Source organism: Theileria equi (assembly GCF_000342415.1).
Source record: "Theileria equi strain WA chromosome 2 map unlocalized gcontig_1105316255037, whole genome shotgun sequence".
Taxonomy (NCBI): Eukaryota; Apicomplexa; class Aconoidasida; order Piroplasmida; family Theileriidae; genus Theileria; species Theileria equi.
The window spans coordinates 1,381,915-1,401,052 of record NW_004668230.1 but is presented as its reverse complement, the minus strand read 5'-3'; the positions used below and the strand labels follow the sequence as shown (position 1 = coordinate 1,401,052).

The 19,138-nt window shown below is 37.3% G+C and overlaps 12 protein-coding genes across 12 annotated transcripts; 4 read left to right on the top strand and 8 right to left on the bottom strand.

Annotated features, from left to right (window-relative positions):
* Position 1: 1 nt before the first annotated feature.
* Positions 2-1,845, bottom strand: BEWA_040980 (conserved hypothetical protein; the record flags this gene model as incomplete). The annotated part of the gene is made up of 5 exons (XM_004833455.1): positions 2-133; positions 170-238; positions 274-1,474; positions 1,512-1,747; positions 1,809-1,845. The coding sequence occupies 4 exons, from the start codon at positions 1,843-1,845 to the stop codon at positions 234-236; spliced, it is 1,479 nt and encodes a 492-aa protein (XP_004833512.1). The 3' UTR covers positions 2-133; positions 170-233.
* Positions 1,846-1,970: 125 nt separating this feature from the next.
* BEWA_040970 (conserved hypothetical protein) lies at positions 1,971-5,737 on the top strand (the record flags this gene model as incomplete). Its single annotated transcript, XM_004833454.1, has 5 exons — positions 1,971-3,905; positions 3,941-4,525; positions 4,564-4,692; positions 4,727-5,537; positions 5,577-5,737. 5 exons carry the CDS (start codon positions 1,971-1,973, stop codon positions 5,735-5,737), a joined length of 3,621 nt encoding a protein of 1,206 aa, XP_004833511.1.
* A 285-nt stretch (positions 5,738-6,022) lies between these two features.
* Positions 6,023-8,896, top strand: BEWA_040960 (conserved hypothetical protein; the record flags this gene model as incomplete). Its single annotated transcript, XM_004833453.1, has 1 exon — positions 6,023-8,896. The coding sequence occupies one exon, from the start codon at positions 6,023-6,025 to the stop codon at positions 8,894-8,896; it is 2,874 nt and encodes a 957-aa protein (XP_004833510.1).
* A 7-nt stretch (positions 8,897-8,903) lies between these two features.
* On the bottom strand, positions 8,904-10,325 carry BEWA_040950 (hypothetical protein; the record flags this gene model as incomplete). Its single annotated transcript, XM_004833452.1, has 1 exon — positions 8,904-10,325. The coding sequence occupies one exon, from the start codon at positions 10,323-10,325 to the stop codon at positions 8,904-8,906; it is 1,422 nt and encodes a 473-aa protein (XP_004833509.1).
* A 305-nt stretch (positions 10,326-10,630) lies between these two features.
* On the bottom strand, positions 10,631-11,059 carry BEWA_040940 (conserved hypothetical protein; the record flags this gene model as incomplete). The annotated part of the gene is made up of 1 exon (XM_004833451.1): positions 10,631-11,059. One exon carries the CDS (start codon positions 11,057-11,059, stop codon positions 10,631-10,633), a length of 429 nt encoding a protein of 142 aa, XP_004833508.1.
* A 200-nt stretch (positions 11,060-11,259) lies between these two features.
* On the top strand, positions 11,260-12,086 carry BEWA_040930 (hypothetical protein; the record flags this gene model as incomplete). The annotated part of the gene is made up of 8 exons (XM_004833450.1): positions 11,260-11,324; positions 11,361-11,420; positions 11,456-11,585; positions 11,621-11,642; positions 11,684-11,725; positions 11,762-11,827; positions 11,862-11,896; positions 11,934-12,086. The coding sequence occupies 8 exons, from the start codon at positions 11,260-11,262 to the stop codon at positions 12,084-12,086; spliced, it is 573 nt and encodes a 190-aa protein (XP_004833507.1).
* BEWA_040920 (signal peptide containing protein) lies at positions 11,876-12,712 on the bottom strand. The gene is made up of 2 exons (XM_004833449.1): positions 12,327-12,712; positions 11,876-12,289 (listed from the first exon to the last, which is right to left on the bottom strand). The coding sequence occupies exons 1-2, from the start codon at positions 12,672-12,674 to the stop codon at positions 12,095-12,097; spliced, it is 543 nt and encodes a 180-aa protein (XP_004833506.1). The 5' UTR covers positions 12,675-12,712; the 3' UTR covers positions 11,876-12,094.
* Positions 12,713-12,750: 38 nt separating this feature from the next.
* On the bottom strand, positions 12,751-13,404 carry BEWA_040910 (conserved hypothetical protein). Its single transcript, XM_004833448.1, has 2 exons — positions 12,991-13,404; positions 12,751-12,951 (listed from the first exon to the last, which is right to left on the bottom strand). Exons 1-2 carry the CDS (start codon positions 13,381-13,383, stop codon positions 12,871-12,873), a joined length of 474 nt encoding a protein of 157 aa, XP_004833505.1. The 5' UTR covers positions 13,384-13,404; the 3' UTR covers positions 12,751-12,870.
* Positions 13,405-13,478: 74 nt separating this feature from the next.
* Positions 13,479-14,367, bottom strand: BEWA_040900 (conserved hypothetical protein). Its single transcript, XM_004833447.1, has one exon. The coding sequence runs from the start codon at positions 14,349-14,351 to the stop codon at positions 13,920-13,922; it is 432 nt and encodes a 143-aa protein (XP_004833504.1). The 5' UTR covers positions 14,352-14,367; the 3' UTR covers positions 13,479-13,919.
* Positions 14,368-14,409: 42 nt separating this feature from the next.
* On the bottom strand, positions 14,410-17,247 carry BEWA_040890 (conserved hypothetical protein; the record flags this gene model as incomplete). The annotated part of the gene is made up of 7 exons (XM_004833446.1): positions 14,410-14,649; positions 14,687-15,421; positions 15,455-15,579; positions 15,613-15,786; positions 15,822-16,115; positions 16,149-16,387; positions 16,421-17,247. The coding sequence occupies 7 exons, from the start codon at positions 17,245-17,247 to the stop codon at positions 14,410-14,412; spliced, it is 2,634 nt and encodes an 877-aa protein (XP_004833503.1).
* Positions 17,248-17,485: 238 nt separating this feature from the next.
* Positions 17,486-18,103, bottom strand: BEWA_040880 (conserved hypothetical protein; the record flags this gene model as incomplete). The annotated part of the gene is made up of 3 exons (XM_004833445.1): positions 17,486-17,858; positions 17,898-17,965; positions 18,002-18,103. 3 exons carry the CDS (start codon positions 18,101-18,103, stop codon positions 17,486-17,488), a joined length of 543 nt encoding a protein of 180 aa, XP_004833502.1.
* Positions 18,104-18,179: 76 nt separating this feature from the next.
* On the top strand, positions 18,180-19,131 carry BEWA_040870 (proteasome subunit beta 7, putative; the record flags this gene model as incomplete). The annotated part of the gene is made up of 3 exons (XM_004833444.1): positions 18,180-18,335; positions 18,379-18,822; positions 18,857-19,131. Exons 1-3 carry the CDS (start codon positions 18,239-18,241, stop codon positions 19,129-19,131), a joined length of 816 nt encoding a protein of 271 aa, XP_004833501.1. The 5' UTR covers positions 18,180-18,238.
* Positions 19,132-19,138: the final 7 nt, after the last annotated feature.

Below are 19,138 nucleotides of genomic sequence, written 5' to 3'. Positions count from 1 at the left end.
TTTGTGCTAGGAATCTTCCCTTGGGGAAGTGTGTTAAGTATAGGGCAAATAAACTGATGCCGTGTAGAATAGCGCAGAGTTTTTATTCATCAGTAAGCATTGAGATAATTTAGAATCACCTTCAACCGACCGTCTGCAATAGTATATATAGACAGCTCTAGGAACAAACCTTAGCTTCAGATAGGAGCTATTTTTCGCGTAACCATCAAAACAAGATAACTACTTCCAAATGTCTAACCTACAAGATATTTGTTTGATTAGTAGCAGTAGTACTTCCGAATAGATTTGTGTTTGTATTTTGTGTAGTCCCTAAGTCGTCCAACAAGGCATCGATTAGATCTCTAAATTCATTCTCTAGACATTGTTCTGAAACAACTTTGAGGATATATTGTATGCTATTATATGTTTCTATTTTATCGTTATCTATGACACATTTCTTTAGCATGCCTTTGGCCACTTCAATCGTGTTTTCTGTGGTATATTTTGATACAACAACTGCTTCAAAGAATAGACCAATAGAGCACAAATCAAGATACTTTACATCTTTTAATATAGTATCTATTTTCACCACTAATTTATCCCAAAGATTTATAGGGATAGGTATATCCGAGTGTGACAAATCCAGCATAATATGCAAGGGAAGAGTTAACATGTTTTTTTCGTATATATATGGATTCACAGTATCCTTTTTGTTCCTTTCAGGATCACAGTACAACTCTAATGTTTTCAACACATGCAAAACAAAGCTGCTTTTAAACTGTCTTCTTTCAATCTTGTAAAGGCAGCGTCGTTTTGTTGGAATTCTATCTACATTTGGATCGTGGAATGACCATATTTCATTAAATCTTCTGGTTGCAGAACGACAAAATTTAGAAATAGAATACATGTTATCCACTAATTTGGAAGGGGTAAATTCAGAAAAGCGTTGCGCTAATAGGTCAATAGTATCCTCATTCAATTGTCCACTTAATGGCAAATCTGTGGTAAAAATGTGAGAGATATAGCAGGCGTCGGATAGTGAAGCATCGGGTATTTGTTCCCTCAACTGTAATGCTAGCATATTTGATAGTTTTTTCCCTGAGGGAATGCGGCTTATCCTTGCCCTAATAGGCTTTGGATCTAAAACCCTTCCAAGTTTACGTGTAGTCACTATCTCCTCCTTTTCTGGATCTATTGATTCGGATGGTTTATACAACTGTCTGTGTCTGCCATGTTGTGAATGATCTTTCCTTTGATTTATTATATGAGTCCAAATAACTATCAAAGCCTTGTGTTGTATACTCATGTTATTGACGAATTCGTATGTGTTATCGATGTTTTTGTATCCTAAATCCGTTAGCGGATGGACTTTATCACAATCTTTTACTAGCACTGGTTTGAAATACTCATCTTCTACGATCTCTATACAATTTCTGAATAGCCGCCGGTTAAGATGGCCGAGATCCAGGCACATATTCATAGTACATATCGCTTCCTGAAGGAATAGTGTATTTTAGGTATTAAGACAAAACCTCTTTCGATAGTATGAGCCCTTCCAGATCCTCTATATGTTTTTTAAAGCCTATTATTACCTTTGAAGGCTCCGAATCGGATAAAAATGATCCATGTGCATTCCTAATTATAGAAGTAGCCAAATCTACATGACTGGTAAAGTTTCTTTCGAATTTACGCCCATAAATAGGACATAGAAACCGTTTAACTGTATAATAAACTCCATTCCTTCCAGTGCTAAAAGGACGTAGCATGTCTGGAAGGTGGTCTAAAATGTGTACTGACGCGTAGCACAACGAAATTCATCAGTAACGTACCATTCATAATATTTAGTTCGTTTGTAATAATATTCATATAAAAGGTAAAATTATGTATACAGCAGTAGTTTTTGTCAAACCTGGCCGATCACATTAATCGTTAGAACTCACTCGTAACTAAAGGCACACAGGCCTCCAGTTTCTATGGAATTTAGTCCTAGTATGTCTGATGAAAGGAGTTTCGCCATAGAATTGTTGAGAGGGAGTATATCTCCTATAGATAATCTAAGAAATTCGGCAACAAAGCAGATACTGGACCTGGAAAAAAACGAGTCTTTTCTTCTTACACTGTTGGAGATAACAACTTCCTCTGATGTAGAATTGGCAAAGCTAGCCTTTGTATGCTTGAAGAATGCTCTCTCTAAAATTTGCGCATCGAGCAAGGTACTAAATCCAACAACTGGTCAATCAGGAATCCACTCATATAATTCCATTTTACTGATAGTAAAGGAAGGAGTAGTTTCTATTTTAAACAGCAAGTTTGAAAATGACCTATTGGTGCCAAAAGATTTTGCCTTGCTAATAAGAAAGATTTGTAGATCCGAATATCCACTAAACTGGATAGAACTACATGAAACTCTACAATCCAAGCTGGAATTTCTAATAACTAACGATGAAAATAAATATAAGCTGTTCAATGTGATCTTTGTTACCTACCATATCTTTAAGGAACGGACATCCATGAGACTTTTCAAAGATAGAAATATAACAATCAAGCTGTCTGATCATTTTTATCCATACATTTCCAAATTATGGGTTAAGCAGTGGATTGATCGGTGGAAGAGTGGATCCTTACAGGACAATATTTTTTTAAATGCACCTGATGTTCATGAATTGAATACTAGCCTATATTTAGACAGCATTATTTTAAACCTATATAGCTATGGATTAAGAGAAATTTATAAAGGTGAAGAATTTCTAGAGCTTTTGAGATATATATTTTTAAAAGTTAAGGTACATTTTCACCTAATAAAGATTCAGAAGTGTTTCGTTAAAAATCTCAAACGATTGCTGAAGGGTTTAATACAACTGATAGAACATGAACCTATGTCGTTTGTATTTTTAGATTTTAGCGTTATTCTAAATGAAGTATTTGATAGCTTATTAGTAAGCATTGATGCATCAATTGAGGAACAATGTTTGTTATTACTTACTGCACTTTTCACTTCACCTGTTATGAATAATGAAAGGTACGCCAATGAATACTTTGAATATTATAACAATCTGCCCACAATACCATCATCAATTGCTCCAATTTCTTATCCTGCATCAAATACTAAGAAGTCCGGAGATGGTAATTTTGTATATTATAAAACATTTGATGAAATGAAAATGGCCTTGGAATCTCCAAACCCTGTAAAGTTATCTTTATCACCAAAACCATCTAGCAGCCCCCTGAAAGGCCCTAATCAACCGCCTGCAAACCTATCAGAAAAGATGCAAAGGCAGGTAACGTTTATGTTGTACGAATGTATATCTTCGAGGGGTGGTTTTGTGCAATTTATAGAATTTTTGCGTAAAAAATATCTAAAACTTACACAAGACAAGGTTGAGGAATGGGCAAATGAGGATATAGTACCTGTGGATCCACCTTTTATTAATTCAATCACGGAATTAATATCAGCTATGAATATTAATATGATTTCAATTTTTAATTATACCTTCAATGGAATAGTGGAATCTGATGACTTTTTAAATCGTGATTCTTTCATTCAACTATATTTGTTGACGTTTCAAGATTTATCAAATTTCCATTCTTACAAACATTATAATGCCATATTGTCAACAGTGAAAATGATACTTAATAATATTCAAGGTCCCTGTGCAAAGCTTCTTATATATAGATGTAGCAGAATGTTAAATCTCTGGTCTAAAAAAAATTTATTAGATGGAGAGGTAAAAATTGAGTTGCTAAAATTTTTGGTAAATTGTATGTTTTCTGAAGGGGATTCAGAATTTTCCATTAATCTCAGAACACAGCATTTAATTCCACTATATAACTTAAATTTAAAGACTCAAGATGAAGAAATGTGGACAATTCTTTTTAAGGAGATAAATATGCAGTCATTCATTACCAATCTTTTGAGTGTTGCTAAGGTCAGTGATTCATTTTATTATACACACAATTTCAGACTGATATACCAGTTATACAAAATAGATGTTTGGAACTTGTTTGCAAACTTTGTATGGAATTTGACGAGTACAACGATCTCAGCACTAATCTGTTATCAATTATATCTGTATATGGGAGTGCCACTTCCAGCATGCAGCTGATGGAACCAATATTAACTACGTCTCTAGGATTTGTAAATACTTTGGACTGGCAAAAATGTTTTAGTGACGACATGTATATTAATCCACATTTTCTCCGTTACTTGTTATCACTTTTATCAGAAACTCTTGTCTTTCAGAATACCGGTCAAAGAAAGATTATACTATCTATTTCGAAATATGCACTGATGGAAGATTCTACTCTTATATTATGGTTGTCTATACTTCGAATTTTACCTCGAAAGGTGTATCGTTTGGATAAAACAATTGTGCAAAATATTTTTATATTATTTCCGATATTTGTGGACTTTCTTATTGAGCCACAACCATTTGGAGATTCTATTAAAATCAGAGCGTTGCTTTTGCCATCGTTGGCCATTGATATAGTAGCTGAATATTTGGCCCTGGTTGTTGATTTGGAAATTGGAAAATTATCTTCCGATAACGTAAGTTCATTTAATTTGTAAATAAATATCATGATTAGGAATCTAAAAGTATATTTTCTACCAAAATATCTAATATCAAAAATGACATTTTTTACTGTCTGGATGGACTTGAAATAAACTTATCAAATATCCAAAAACTGGCGATTTACTGTATGCAAAATTCAAATGTATGTTTGTAATAGCTATTATAACAAAGTTCAGGATGAAGAAATAATTTCAAGTTCTTTACAATGCTTTAACAATCTATTTTTTGGTTTCAGAAGCTTGTGTATTGGGACGGCAGACCTTACACAAATAATTGGAATATTTTGGAAACGACTAGTGGATTGTTCAACTATTGAGCCTGAACTAGAAGTTAGGCCTGGTTATATGTCTTGTCTAACGGACGGAACTCCGCCAAATGGAAGTGAAAAATGGCAATATATGAAACTACCAAAAACGAAGTATGCATTGGTTGAGAAGATATTACCTACCGTATGCCGCCTTATGTTTGATTCTTCATCAATTTTTTCTGAGGTGTTTTTGGACATATTCCAGCGCGATTCATCATCTTTTGATTCGGTTATACTGGCTATAACAAACATTTTCAGCCAAGTGAAGCACAATATATATCTACAGCTTGGGTCCATAATTTGCACATGTAATCTCCTTACTTCCATTTCCAGCAAGTACAAGGTTAAGGCATTTATTCAAGTTCAAAACATGGCAAATATTCCGAGCGATACGGGTTCTCAGAATCCTCTTGGGTTTTCTAGCGGATCATGCAAACCTCACGCAAACTTTTCCGGAGTATTTCTGCCATGTCACTTTTTGAGGATCATAAATTCGATTTTTGAATCAACCAGTACAAAGGCCTTTAAGAACTTTTCAAGACCGAGTGTTAATGATGAAAAACTGTACAATAATATACACATACCTCCCTCCAGCCGGATTCAACTACTCACGAACATATCTACAACACACAAGGATATAACATCGTCTATAGATTCGACTCCAACAGAGATTTTCAATGGTAAGAATTTTCATAGTAAAGATCACTATTTGTGTACAGGGGCTTTACAATCTGCTATTTATTCGATTGTACAAGTTACTAAAGTGTTGAGTAGATTTGACAATGGCATTACGAAGGAGTTACTTTACACGGAAATGCAGACTATATACCCGCAAATTATGCGAATTGTCACAGATTGTTGTAATACGAGCAATTTGTAATTGTTTTTACTTCACATTCCCGTTAATAGGTATGAGCCAGTGCTTGGTCGATATTGTAGAAATTTTGGTGCAAAACATTAAAATGAACAACCTAGAGTCTTGAAATCACAAAAACTGTCTGTCCATTCTGGTGACGAGAACTGCTAATGTGTATGGCTTACCTCCACCTGACATCCTCCAGGTTTTGGGAGACATTCTTATATTTTATAGTATTATCATATCATTAAATTTGCGTCATTGTAATTCAGACAATACGTGAAAGTTTTATTGTGTATATTAGTACTTATGAAAGGTTTGGGAGTTTTTTCACCGTCTAGCGCAACTTCACGCTACGTTTTGGTGGCCTCCGGAATTTGTGAGACATCCGGAAATGGTACTCCTAAATCTGAATGCAATGATGTATCACTTAGTTTGCTTGAATTCAATATAACCGAAAGGGCAGCACAATCCACAGACCCGTTCACACCGTTTGATAACACAGCTAATTATAATAACTTTGGTGGTGATACACCATTTTCCGTACATGGAAATGATTTTGGAAGTTACGTGGGCTCGGTTTCTTCCAATGGGATCGCAGATTTCTCTGTTTTACACTCTTTGCCCTTGTGTGTACCAGAAGGTAACGTAACCACACTCAAGTGGATCGATGACGGGCTTCTAGCCGCAGGTTCCACATTAGGAGACGTTTTTATGCTTGATGGACACTTGATTGTAGATGGCACGGCCCCTGAGGCTCTCTCCACGATCAAAGTTTGCAACGTTGCCATCAGTTGTCTAGGATACAACTCCAAGACTAACATGCTCGGTGTAGCTGGCGTTGATGGTCAAATTTCTGTTTGCAATCTTGTGGACCTTGCGAATCCAAGTGTTATGGATATCAGCTATGGTAAATGGAAAGTTGGACTAGTTACGGGATTGAGCTGGAATAATCGTTTGGGACATATTTTGGCCACATCTGGAGCAGCTCTATCTCCTAATGATTCTAGTGGCTTAGTTGTATGGGATTTAAAGGCTAGAAAGCCGGCATCTAGTTTTAGAGACCCCAACGGTAGGGTCAATCCTATTGCTATAGATTGGGTCCCAGAACAACCCACACAGTTAGTTGTTGGATATGGTGATGATAATGCACCAGCTCTCCAATTGTGGGATTTACGTAACTGTGCAGCCCCTGTGAAAGAAGTAAAGGGACATACCAGGGGACTCACCGACTTGAAATTCTCTCCACACGATTCATCATTGCTGTTGACCAGCGGAAAGGATGACTGTACAAAGTGTTGGAATATGAATTCAGCAAATGGGCCATTTGAACTTGTATCTACCATACAGACCGAGGCTTTGAGTCATCATTGCAGAGTTGAATGGCACCCGCACGTGCCTGGTTTGTTTGTAGCTCAAAGCACTGATGGAGAAAATTCAATTCACCATATTTTCTCAGATTCATTGGCTGAATCTTATGTTCCTGTGTGGGTAAAGAGGAAGAGGGGTGTAATTTCTGGTTTTGCTGGAAGTATTTCGACCTGGGCTTCTACCGGAGATATTCAGTGCTATACATTGGGAGCTCAATTTGATGATGAAACGTCTGAAATTTTGGATAATTCCTTAAATGTGTTGCAGGAATTACAGGATCCATCAGCCTTTCAAGATGTATGTAGGGAGAAGATCGATGAGTCATCTTCTGAATTTGATTCATTAACATGGAGTGTTTTGCAAGCTTTGTACAATAATGATATGCCTTCATTAATCTCACTTCTTGGGTATGAAACTTCAGTTCATCAAGAGGAGGAAGTTACGGAATCCGAAGAAGATGAACAAGAGGCCACTGCAGATGATGACGATGTAGAGGAATTTTTCAATTCACTAACTGTTAAGCAAGAAGAGGCGCAAGTTGAACTGGAGCCTCAACCCGCCCCAAAAGATACATCAGTAACTTGGGGTTCTGATGAATTGAAGAAAAGTTTGGTTGTTGGAAATTATAAGGAAGCAGCAGAGGCATGTCTACGCGATGGAAAAATCACAGAAGCACTTTTGTTGGCATATGTAGGTGGTCCAGATCTTTGCTACCATATTACAAATTCAATTGTAGACAAGAGCAATGACCCATTTGTCCGAACGATATTTTTAATAATGCAGGGTGATATCCTAAACTTGGTAGAAAATTCTGACCTGAGTGCTTGGAAAGAAACATTGTGCTATTTATGTACTTATTCAAACACGTTGCCTAATTTTAAGGAATTGTGCAATGCTCTTGGGGATCGTCTATCTCAATCAAAGGATAAAAATCATATATTTGCTGCATCAATTTGCTATATTTGTGGTGGAAATCACGATGGTGTTGTAGATATCTGGAATCAGATTGAATCTGGAAAAAATTCTATACATGTATTGGCAGACAATGTAATTAAGATGGCAGCACTAGCCGCATCCAGCCATTCAGGATCTAAAAACGAGGCGTTGGCCAGATCAGTTGCACTATTGGCTGAGGTGTTTGTGGACGCTGGACATTTGGAAAAGGCAATGCGGTGTTTGTCTCTACCTGGGGTTTCAGATTCATCCCATATTGCAGATTTAAGGGCTCGCATACAGGGATGTGTAGCCCCCCAACCCGCTCCAAAACAACCAGTACAGACTAAGGTACCAGCAGTTTCTAATGTGGTGCATACGGCACCTAAACCCGTTGCTGTACAACCTTCTGCCCCAAGGGATGTTGGTACAGCTCCTGGTGCTGTAGCTGGGGCAGTAAATCCGGGAATGCCAATTCCATGGCCACTTCCAACTGCAACACAACAAATGCAATCAAAAACAAAGAGTACTCAAGAATCAAATCGCCTAGTCATAGCCTCTGCAACAGAAAATAATGGTGAGCAGATGCCACATTCGGATTTGGAGCTTGTTAATAATACGCTGTGGTCACTTATTCCACAGGGTGACACATCCAGAATGGCTGAAGAGAATCGTAAACATGTAGATGGTCTGATATTGCTTTTGAGAAATGCACAACTCTCAGGCGAAGCAAACTCTTTGCTAGTATCCATGTGCAGAGCTATTCAAGCTGGCGATAGAGTGAACTCAAACATTGTTCTTTCCACTATAATCTCGAAATTGTGGAATAATACAAACAAAAATTGGATAATGTGCCTAAAACGCATTGTACCAAAATAAATTATAACTATACTTGACAACAGATAGTCCATATTGACCTTTTTTTGCGTCGAGTTTGGTATTGACCCCAATCAATCTGTAATACAGCGTCCGATATAAGCTTTTCTCTGGGTACAAGGGAGTTTCTCATGTTGCATTTGAAACTTATGGACCTTCCAATGGTTATTGGTGGTTTCACGATTACCTCATTTTTGGCATTGAGTGCATTGTTGAACGAGTCTTCGTCGGCAAACCCAAAGAATTCTGGAGAAAGTTCCTTGTTCATCATCATGTTGTATCCCATTAAACCGGGATGTTTTTCGTTCCAGTGGTGAAATCCATAAAACAAAACTCTTCCATTATGAGGTTTCCTAAAATCGACTCTATCTTCAACTTTTGCGTCATCTTTGCAAGATTTCTCCTGTAACTCATTATCTTTACAGAGCGTGCTTTTACACTCCTTACGATAACTATTTTCATCTTTGGTACTATTTTCAAGTAATACTTCGTCACTATGCATGTAATCTTCACTAGGTAGTTTCTTGCTCTCTAACCTAGATGGTCCATCCAAAGTGTGCACGGAATCGCTGCTTCTATCTGAAACGGGAAGTAAATTTTGACATTCGTAATACCCATTTATAATCATGTTACTATCTTCCACTTGTTGCTCTAGTGTTTTCTCAATCTGATCACTTGTAGTTAGATGATCATTTTCTGTTTCTGAGGGTGTAGAGAAACAGTTTTCTACATTTGCGTCCATGCTTTTTGAGCAAGGGATTTTATTCCCTTCTCGGGTTTTATCTCTGGCTTTACAAAGTTTATGTATATAATCTATTGTTTCGTAAATGTGATTTATATTGTCAATTTTTTCAATATTATAAATGCTTGTTTTTTTAGAGAAAATACCGCTTCTACATTTTTCTTTACAATTGACTGTGTTTATAGTAATGCCAATATCGTTTATACACTCTAGAATTTCATTAATGGTTTCTTTAGAGCTATTACGTATTGAAATATCGTATTCTGTTGGTTTAAATGATGATCTTGCACATAAAGCTTGTTCATCATCAAACATGAACATTTCAGTTTGAGCTCCAAGAATAGCATCATTGGGTAAACAAATTAGCCTTGTGCAACTGATTCCATCAGATCTAATTGCTGGTTGAATTGACACTTCCATAGTATGATTGCACTCTGAATCTTCATTTCCTCCTGAACCATGAAAGACAGAGTCAATGCTTATAACATCACATGTATTCTTTTCTTCTACAGATGTATCCTCTCCAACTACCGAATCTTTGGGTATTACATTCGCTCTATTTTTAGTTCCCAGAGATCTACCGGTTTTGTTTTTCCACGAACTTGTCATGCAAGTTTCGTCACTGGGAGCATCCCCCGAGTTTTGTCTAGTTAACTTATTCATGTCACTTTTCTGAGCCACATATTTCATTTTAAGTTTCAGGGGTAAATAATTCAACCGTACTTATACGAGGATTGAATTATAAAATTAGTACTTGATGATATCAAAGTAGTGATTATAGGGGACAGTCTCAATAGCTTTTCGTATCACGTAGTTAATGAACAACTGAGAATGTACTACGATATAAAATTCCTTACTTATAAATGCACCGACACTTCGGATGAATATGCATGACTATAAAATAATGCAAATGCATATAGTTAGCTTAGGAGAATGCAATTTAATATTCGGAGTACATTCGTGATTACAACCTTTAGAGCATATTAAATGCCATTTTAGCTAGTTGATGGATATCTTCTTGATCTTGTACATATCATACATGTGGTACAAACCCAGTTCTGAACCTTTTCCGAGGGAATGTTGTTACCATCTTTGTGGCCCTTTTTTCGTAAAACTACATTATTGCTATCGATAGCTTGTACCAATGCGGTTTTTCCAGGTACTAGCACAGTATTACACCCTGAGCAGTATTTACGCTTATAGGTGGTCTTCAATCTTATTAGATGTTTCTCCGAGATTTCCCTCAGCTCCTTTATGTACGTTCTGCTCAAGTTTGGATCGACTTTAGCGAATAAATCCGCAGCCTTGAGCAAGAAAGATACTCTTTGGGTGTGTTTGTTGTTTTCTAGAGCGAATTTACTGCGCGCCGTTCTGAATGAGCATACCTCCTCAATATTAGTTGGCTTTGAGTTTCCTTCTACCATTAATAATGCATATTTAAGCCATGACTATGATTATAATACAAAAATGTTTCCTGTGAAGGACTTCAGGGCCAACATACTCCCCATGGCAACTCTGCTAGACAATTATCCGCTTCTGTTCAGTTTTAATGGCATAAAAGATACAAGATTTGACACTATCGCATCTAATGGCCATTTTAACCCTCATTAATCTGCTGATTTTAATGTATAGAGTGGAATCATTCTATGATGCAGGAATAAGCGCCAACTACTTACACATTAACAATGTGTTTGTTTTATCCAGTATTTGGCTATTAATATTCAGGAGTCTGGACTGTGATGAAGGTTTTTCCGCTCCAGTGCCGTACAGGGATGCTCTAGTACAGTACGTTGTTTGCTTTATATCAAACTCATCTCTAGATGTGAAAAGGATAAGCGCTGCGTTTTGGTCACGGTTAAAGAGTTTGATGTGTATGAAAGCAGTTATGGAAAATCGTCACTGTGCTATTCGACAAATATGAATGGTATATACTCGGTAAAGAGAGGTCTAGTAAGTTGTCTTTATGTCGATTAGCATGGCTACAGATTTCCATAAAGGCTGACAAGTGTTTGTTTTGAGTGTTAATGTGTTAAAAACCACAGTACTAGGTTCAATGAAGGATGCATTTCATACCTCTTTGAACAGAAGAGGTATTCTTGCATGTTAAATAATCATTGCGTGTCTAGGTATATGCAAGCCTGGTCAACTAGTTGGGGAATTGCACTCTCTTACATCCTTTTCGGATGCTGCGAGTATGTTTTTGTATTGCTATTCACGTATATACAGGGGAATGTCAAAGATTAAAATGTGACTACTTTACAGTTTGTTCATTTGATAAATATCCACAAATTTTGGCAGGTGTCAATCTTACAAAAATCAGATAATTTGGCCAGTAGTGACCGCGTTAGCGAAGATGAAAGCGATTCTAAAAGAGTGAATTCCGCTTGGGTTTGCATCGGCAAACCCACTGGCATGTACTCTGAGGGTTTTATAATGGCCCAGAGATTATAATATTTCAACTAAAGTTCTTCTTGTCTCAATATTATCACCTTTTCATCATCCTGATCCTCTTTTTCCTCCTCTTGATCTTCCTGGTCCAGATACGACTTTTCTTCGTCATAGTTTGGAATGTTTATCAGTTTTTTGCACTTGAAACTATACTCTGGGTAACCAAAGAGGTTGCGTATGAGTAACGGAAGGCAGTCACCAAAGGTCTGAATGAGTGTGTAAGATATAGAATAGAAACTATACCCTTAGACATTCGATAATATCATTGCGCTCTTCGTAGCACTTTTGCATGAGAATTGACGATTGAGTTACATAGTTTCCCAGGATAAATCCCAGGTTATCGGTATTTGTGAGCTCGTCCGTATGAAGAATGTCATTAACGCATCTGATAAAATCTGTGGATACTATTGCTCCTCTTTCAGTGTGATTCATACATTTTGCCACTGTATTGAGGAGTATCTTGTTAGAACCTTCATGTTTCAACAGATCCAAGACTTTGGAGGTGTATAGTTGATGTTCGAAGAATGGCGTCCCATATGATGGGTTTACCAAGAATATGGCTACTAGAGTAAAAATTTGTAGAATTTTCATTATTAAAATGCGATATGATGAGAGGAAAAGTGTGAAATGATCTCACTAGCAGCTATAGGGTAGAGCTCGTGTATGTAAAAAATGACAAGTTATTGGTGTGTTTGAGCTAATTTTGGATCTCAATTCAAGGTGAATATAACATAAATCCGGTGCTCACAGAGCATTATAGCGATGGGTATAACGACGTCCGGAATGATTATAGTCCCTTTATTCTTTCCGGTAAGGGTGTTGATCGTGTAATACACAAAATACTTTGAGGCAAACATTCAACCAGACACTATAATGTGTGATATGGCGAGTGTGTAGAGTAACTAACCTTTATGGCATCGTCTTTCTCCTCGTTTATAGCTCCTAGACAGACTCTGCTCGTACACATTATATATTCCCCTAGACATTCAGAAACACTAACGGGTGGATCCAGGCCATTTCCTATAATGAGCGTATTTAGACATGACGCAAGTTCTTGTTTCGTAATGTCACCACTTTCCAGACAAAAGGAAAGAGCCTCCACGAGCTTAAAACGTTTCTTTATTGATAAAATTTCCTGCGTTACGCCAGAGCCAGATTGTATGATCTCGGTAACTGCATCTTGTAGATCACGCAAAATTTCCCCCTTGTTATAGGCGCGAGCCTTGCCAACCTTACCCGTTGGAGCTACGAGAGAAACAAACGAGACTACAAGCACACCAAAATAAATAATCTTATACATGATATATGAATTAAAATGAATGTATTAGTGCGTGTGAAGAATCCACACACTATATTACGCGAGCATGCCATACAAAATTTGCGATTAGGCTTGAGCAGAAATAGCTTCATCATAGCATATATTCATAAGGAGCCTCTTGTAGGCAGTCAAAAAACCTTGGCAAAAAGTCTCCAAGGCACTTGAGACATTCCGGATTGTACCTGTCGAAGCAGGCTATTACACACTCAATAGCTGTGCTACCAAAGTATTCTCCGGCACACAAAAGAAGCTGGTGCTTTTCCAGTATCCTTTTCTTGAAAATGGTATCCATAAAGCAACCCAAGGTCTCAGGACCTTCTAATTCTTGGTCCTTGCAATGCTCGTATGAAGATACAATTGAATCCTCACTAAATTCATACGATTCCACGAGCTTGTCCATCGCTTCCTTCACATCTACACCCCGTACTAGGGTAGAAAACTCCTCCTTCATCTCCTCAAAATCTGCCAAAACGGCGGCCGATTGCAGGGCAAGGAAAAAGAGCCAAACAAACTTCATCTCAGTGTTCACTTCCAGTCAAGCATCTCATAAAAAGGGGGATACACTCACTTAGACACCCCAAACACTCAAATGGAGCTTTTCTTTCTATACCACTATTTAAACACACACTAGAGCATATAGGTACTGTACAGGTCACGTACCTACAGAGACACCTGGGAAGAATTCCCACGTAAGGAGATCTGTCTAAACTTTTGTATACTCGGTCTACTATGTAACCTTTTTCGTTCTTTTGCTCTCTTATCAGCTGAATTGCAAGTGCAGCTCCTCCTTTCGTATACTTTGGTGCAGTTTTTAGTATTTTCTCAATGGCCACACTGAGCTGATCTCGATCCTCAATCTTAACTCCGTGATACGGTTGTTTTTCTCCCTCTATTGTACAACTAATCCCCTTCAAGAAAAAAACTAATATCACATATACGTAAAATAACATTTCAACAATTGTGGCCAAGCGAAGAAAATGATTCTACACACTTGTGTGGGGAGGCAGCCTATCCAAAGGAATAGCATTTCTCCACAAACGAATTATTGGAGCCAACAAGTTCGTAGACCTTAATAATGTGCTTCACTATTAATGCGATAAACATCTTGCACATTTCGTCCATGTAGCTGCTACTTAGTCCTCTGTACGAAGCTAGCGAAAGGTGTAGACATCCCCCTCTATGAACAAGTTTAGCCTTTATAAAATGTTCTTGAAGACTTTTCAGAACGTTGCTACTCTTCAACACAAACTGTAGATGCACTTGTTTACCATGGAATAAATCAAACCTCTTCTATGTTGACTTGAAAGTTGTGAATATTGCAATGGGCATCGAATCCCGCATATTGAAGATTACAGAATTCCTGTATCAATCCAGAGGTATTCTTTGCCAGCTCCTGTTCGCATTCTTCAGCACTAATCGTCGAGAATCTCAGCTTTGATCTAATGCGCTCAAAATATGTAGGAAGTTTGTAGAGCTTCCCGCTCTCGTCATATATCGTGGTATCTTTAGAGAGAACCTTTACTGCAACCAAATTTAGTTTTGTAGTCAGCAAAAAGAATCTAAAGTAGTTCACTCTGGCATCAATGACATCCCCAACTTGAATTACTACTCCATTCAAATCGCATGTTTGTCCCATGTATATAGCTTCATCTTCTTTTTCTGGAAAATTTCTTAGTGAGTTGTAAATTGCCTCCTCTTGGTGATTCCTCCCGGAATTTGTAATGTCGCAAAGTGTGAGATGTTTAATATTATCATCTCCGTGGATGGACAATAGTGGCATATTCATAAAGAGCTTGTACGATAATGATCCAGAGCAAAGGGGTTGCTGGTAGATATTCATGTGCTCCTTTCCTTTGATAATTTCAAATCTACTATACATTGTGCTGACTAAATGTATTCCATTTCCAGCACGTGAAGAATTCTCAAATGATTCAAGTGTATTTGATTGATTCTTTACAAATGCGTTTGTTACAACAAAACGTGTTTTTGGTTTTAATATGGACATAATCTCATTATCAACCTATGAATGTTGCAAAATAGCAGATTGACTTACATTTTTCAATGTCAAACGTACACACGATTCTCTCACCCTACGTTCAAAATCCTTACATTCATTTAACATCACACAAGTGTCCACTATCACCATTGTGTAAATGATGGATATGCTATCAATTGTGCCTAGAGGAAACTTGAAATATATAATAAACATACTCAGCACGGCAGATTCCGGATCATCTATTAAAGATTGATACTCATCTTCAGTCAGTGTCAAACACTTTGTTCCCTCTGTTTCCTTGCAATTTAAATAAGCTTTGTAGACCAATGGGAGTCTTTTTAATACGGTAACATCAACTCTCATGACCTTTCCAGCATCATACTTTAGGTCTGAGAAATGTGTATATTCTAGTTCGCAACGTTACCTCTGATATTAGAATTACAATGTTTCGGTTGAAGACCTATTTTAAGGTTTTTAGCACCACTAATTGAGTTATTGTACAAGTTAAGTGTGTAATCATCGTAGCTTGTGGATGTAAATACGATTCCCTGTAAGAGAATTTTGGAACCTGACCAAATTGTCTTGGAATTGAATAAGGCTTTAATGTATTTATCACTAGGTACGGCCTTGAAACAATTGTATCCATCGCTCAAGTAGACCTTTTCACTATAAACACTTTCTACTCTTACAACAACTGGTAAATCGGATGAAGCATCACCTATTAAAGTTAATTAGGCAAATAAGGCTATACCTTGTAGAATTTTTAATAAAATTGACCTTTGACCAGAATATTCAAATTTTAATAATCTAAAGAGTATCTTTAGTAGGTTGATAGGATTAGGTAGAGATATCTCTTCTACTAGGCTCTTTAAACTATTTCCCTCTTTTAGCAATTTAGAAATTTTTTTCCTGTAGTTTCTACAAGAAACCACTGTATACAATTTATATTTTTTCAGTACCCAATTCCTATCAAATGTGCGTTTCTCAGAACTGAAAAATATGAATGTGTTAAAAATAACATACTCTTTTATTGGTTTTGTCGCCAAAATCTTTTGAAAACACCGATTAACTTCTTCAAATCCACCGATTGTTACATTATTACAGTGAACGTGTATAAATTTAAAATTTTCTGCATTATCATAGTGAACTGTAAATGGGTCTCCATTCTCTTTCCACAAAGTTGAGATTATCTCAATAGATAAATCAGATTTGTAATAGTTTGTATATATGCAGTTGTAATTCCAAAGGTCTAAGCAGCTTTTTATTTTGCTGATTTCATAAAGGTCGACAGAATCAATCACTTTGTCTGTAGTTGTCTTTGAGCGATCTAGAAGCTTATATCTTTCATTTCTATCAATACTATTCCCAGATGGAATAAGACTCTCGGATTTTAAGTCAAATTCTTTATTAAAACTCCCTGCTCTGGTAAAGCTAGATTTGAACGCTGTATCCTTTGTAAATTCGTATGAAGCATCATTATCATCTAGCCCTAGAAACTTTCTTACATCGCTAATCTGTCCAGAACTAAATGTGTTATACTGTCTCCCTGAAGCTGATTGGAATCCCGATGTGTATGATGGTTTTGCAGGTGTAGAAAAACTGGAGCATCTTGTATTTGATAAAACTAAGGCAGATTTTTGATTTAGATTCGCATCTAGGGGATCATCAGCGAAGAGCCAATGGCTCATAATATCTGCCTTTGGCTCATGTTGGAACTGCGTGGATTTTTCCTTGTCTAACCCCGACGCTAGGCCAAATCTTGCGCGTTTGCTTGTGTTCTCTAGTCCATCATTTCCTCTCTCGAGATCTCTACTAGATATAAACCCACTCGATTTCCCATTAAAAGCCATATGTTATAGACTAAACTATATATGAGGTAATTAAGGGCTATCAACACAACCCTGCTAAATATACACCAGCGGAATCATAGCAGAAGAACCGCGTATACATCTCAATTCACTAGAAAGATTTCTGAACTATATACACATGTGGATAACATAAACGATAATAAACATAAAATATTAGTTGGGCAAGTTAAAAGCGCGATCTGTGGGCGATGCTTTACCTCAAATAACAACATTCCCAGGGCTAAATTAAAATATCTATATCTTCTGAGCAATCTGAATCGTTGTTTTCTCTTTGCGAACTTGCAATGCCGTTGTTATCGTCACCTACACCAACAAGGTGATCCGCCTCGTGTTTGTCATTTCCTTCCGATTTAATATCAATACCACTAGGCGGTGTATACTGTATTACTTTTGTCTCTGCAATTTTAATGTCCAAGTCTCCAAATTCCCCGTAAAAATCCTCCACAGAATTTGCCGAGATAGCGTGAGCGAGCTTAAGGTGTACTCTTAGACTCGGGAAGTTTACAAATCCTTTACTACATTTAGGAACGGTACATACTAGCAATTCTTCATTAGGATGAAGTTCCTCTACCTTTTCGATCTTTGCCTTGCAGCTGAATATGCCATAAATTAGACACTAACGGTAGGCTTACGTTGTACAATTGTCCCCCGCACGGCTCTTTTCATTACATGAGCTACAATTGACATGGTAGCACGGTACCTAAAAGGGGATATAATGGAAGAGAAATGGACTTACGTTTCTGAATCTACGTGAAAATGGTACTCCGCAGCGGCAGAAAATGCTTGCAGCCAACTTTATGCTATCCACTGAACATTTTTCCTTCTCAAGTTTGAGCATTTTATGCTACATTTACTACCTGAAGTTACCGTTTAGTCTTTGAATTCCCCATCCATCCCAAGTACGCTACACCCTCAATCACAATTTCCCACCAGTACACAGGTAATTGATGTGTTCGATTAGTGGTTTTAAAATATGAATTATGAGTACGTAAAGACCTATATGTCCCAGCAGGGAGGCTGGGATTTTTCAAACTATTCGAGAAACTCCAGAATAAAGGACAAGATTAGCGGTTTGTGCCACATATTCTCTATCTTTTACGGATAAATACTTAGGGTTTAATGTCAAAAAGACTGGTACTACAATTTGTGGAGTATTGGTGAAAGATGGCGTCGTTTTGGCCTCCGATACTCGTGCTACCCAAGGACACATTGTAGCAGACAAGAATTGCTCTAAGCTTCACAAGATTTCTGATGCAATATACTGTGCAGGTGCCGGTGTTGCTGCTGATCTAGAGCATACAACATTGTGGCTGGCAAACAATATAGAGCTCCACAGACTAAATACAAAAAAGAAGCCAATGGTACAAATGTGTGTATCCATGCTGGTTCATGAATTGTACAAGTATCAAGGATACAAACAATGCGCTCTTATTATTGGTGGACATGATACATCTGGACCACATCTGTTTAGCGTTTCACCTCATGGTTCATCTGACTCACTTCCGTTTTGTACCATGGGTTCTGGGTCTCTAAACGCAATGAGTGTCCTGGAGGAGGGTTTGTTTTCCTTTGCAATAATGTCTATGTGTAGGTTACTTTGATGGCATGTCTATAGAGGATGCCACTAAACTCGCGGTGAAAGCTATAAGCGCCGGTATTACCAATGATTTAGGTTCTGGTGGAAATGTAGACGTTTGTGTTATAACAAAGGATGGAGCGGAACACATTCGCACAGCTGCTAAAGTTTGTGGAAGAACATATTCCTCCTCTAACTTTACCTTTGCTCCAGGAACTACACAAATCCTCAAACAAAATATATTGGATGTATCCAAACACATTGTTGTAGAGTCAATTGATATAGACTAGATACATG